A 2,290-nucleotide genomic window follows, 5' to 3' on the forward strand; every position below is an offset into this window, starting at 1 on the left:
ATAAGGGAGGGGAGTGATGGGATGAGGGGGAATGGTTTTACACTGAAAGAGGGGAGATTGAGGTGAGATAGTAGGAAGAAATTGAGGGTGGTGAGGCATTGGCCCAGGTTGCCCCGAGAAGCTGTGGCTGCCCCATCCCTGGAGGTGTTCAAGGCCAGGTTGGACAGGGCTTGGAGCAACCTGGGCTGGTGGGAGGTGTCCCTGCCCATGGCAGAGGGGTTGGAACTAGATGATCTTTAATGTCCCTTCCAACCCAAACCATTCTATGATTCTATGAAATAGCAGCTCTTTGGTAAAAGAGTCAAAATACCCATATTATGTCATTAAAGCACAGAAACAAAACTTTACAGACAATATTCTTTAAACAAAAGATGTTCAACTTACCTCTCATAACGGTTCGTACGGATCGAATGAGGTTCGTTAGCTGTGCTTTAATTCCTGGTTCCTCTCCAAATCCTCCAATACCTTGATCGCTTCCCCAGCCAACTGTGTCACACAAACACAACCAGAGATGTTAGAAGAAAAACTCTCAAACCCCACAAGAAACGCTATCAGCAATATTAATGAGTGATCTATCTTGAATATGGTTATCACTAACATCAGAAAAACAAACAACAAACCAATACGTTTTATTTCAAGATCAAGTTTTAAAACAACATACTGAAAACTGTTAAACCTTTTAATGAACACAACAATGATGGATTGATGTTTCTGTGCAGGAAGCCTTTAACTTTTAAATACACTACTGCTCCCGGCGTGCCAGGGAAATAAATGAGTTTATTCGGGCTTCAAGAAAACACCCGCCAACATGAAAACAAACGAACTACAATCTGTTCATAGTCCTTTACCAGGAGATAAAATAGCACCAGGAAGCCCTCTCCCCCACCAGCCTTGCCAGCCGCCGCTTCCCACTCAGATGAGCTTGGAGTTATTCCTGAATCACCTGGGACCAACAAGTGGCTCGACCTGTCAGTCCCCACGTCTGCCTTTTCCTCGAGTTGCTGCTTGTCAGGGAAGCAAAAGAAAACCCCAAACTAAGCCAATCCCTCGCAAAGAATCCTACAGGAGAAGGGGATCGCTATCATGCACTCCTGCCAAAAATCCTAGCTCAGCCTGACCTGGAGAAGTCAGGATTCTCCAGATCAGGAAACTGGGAAACCTCAGATCATCAGTAATACTTTCTGGGGTGTCCTGGTTTGAGCGACACAGGACTAACTTCTCTTCTAATGCTTGAGAAAAGTGGGCTTTTAGAAGACTCTGGTGTCTGAATTTGTGAAAATATTTACTTTCCAGCCAGCCCTGGTGTGCGGGTTTTAGGCTCTAAGTGTTCTCGAGCTCGCCAGGTGGAGGGATGAGGAGGAGCAAGATCCGGGCACTTGATCCAAGCTGGCCAACAGGGTTATTTCATACCAGGAACGGCACATTTGATATAAATTACAAAGTTTGCCGAAGTTCTCTCTCTCCCATGATGGCTGCCATCCTGAGAACTCCTTGCCCCGGTGCCGGAGCCGTGAGCCCTTCCCTTCCTCCCGAAGCCGCAGCACTCGCAGTGTCCCACATTGGCTGTCACTGCGGGGAGCACACAGCTTCTACGGATAGAATGGGCTGAGGATAATCCTTGTGTATTTTGTGTTGGTATCGGGATCAATATTGGTTCTTTATATTATTAATGTTAATTATTTAGTCATTAATGTTATTTATTTAGCCTTATGCTATTAGATCTATTTATATTCCAACCCTTGTGTTTCCTTGTTTTTCCCCGATTCCCCTTCCCAGGTCGGGAGGGTGATCAGAGGAGAGAATAATTGTCTAAAGGAGAATAAATCATTGTGGGTTTCTCCAACCATAACGCGGGGCTTTGCGGATCTGTGTGTCGATGTTTTTTCTGTTTGTTTTCTTTTGAAGGACGAGGATGTCCAACCTCCTCCAGTACGGTGGCAACGCAAGCGTGAAAGGTGCAGAGACTGAGAAGCGCTGCCATCCCACCAAAAAAAAAGGGCAGGAGGAGATGACAGAACCCACCTCACGCTGCCACAACACCGAGTCATAGAACAGTTTGGGTTGGGAGGAACACCCCGACGTGCGGCACCAATGGAGACGAAACAGGGAAAAAAAGGAAATTACGGAGGAAAAAAACCCACAAACCAAACACAAAAGAGAGAGACAAAGCAGCGACAGGAGCGACATCAACCCCACAGGCAGAGAATCCAACCTCAACACCGAAGCGCCGAGGCGGTTCCTGGCACGCTGACACTCAAGGCCGCTAGGGGAAGGCTGCGGGCGGGGGAGG

General features: G+C 47.1%; 1 protein-coding gene across 1 annotated transcript in view; it reads right to left on the reverse strand.

Annotated features, from left to right (window-relative positions):
* IER3IP1 (immediate early response 3 interacting protein 1) overlaps nucleotides 1-2,290 on the reverse strand; it is a 5,878-nt gene that overhangs the window by 1,264 nt on the left and 2,324 nt on the right. Inside the window, exon 2 of the mRNA XM_009894761.1 lies at nucleotides 385-486. Within this exon, the coding sequence (XP_009893063.1) occupies nucleotides 385-486 (102 nt within the window). The remainder of the gene's footprint in view (nucleotides 1-384; nucleotides 487-2,290) is intronic.

This window comes from Charadrius vociferus, unplaced genomic scaffold, assembly GCF_000708025.1.
Source record: "Charadrius vociferus isolate BGI_N301 unplaced genomic scaffold, ASM70802v2 scaffold151, whole genome shotgun sequence".
Classification (NCBI taxonomy): Eukaryota; Metazoa; Chordata; class Aves; order Charadriiformes; family Charadriidae; genus Charadrius; species Charadrius vociferus.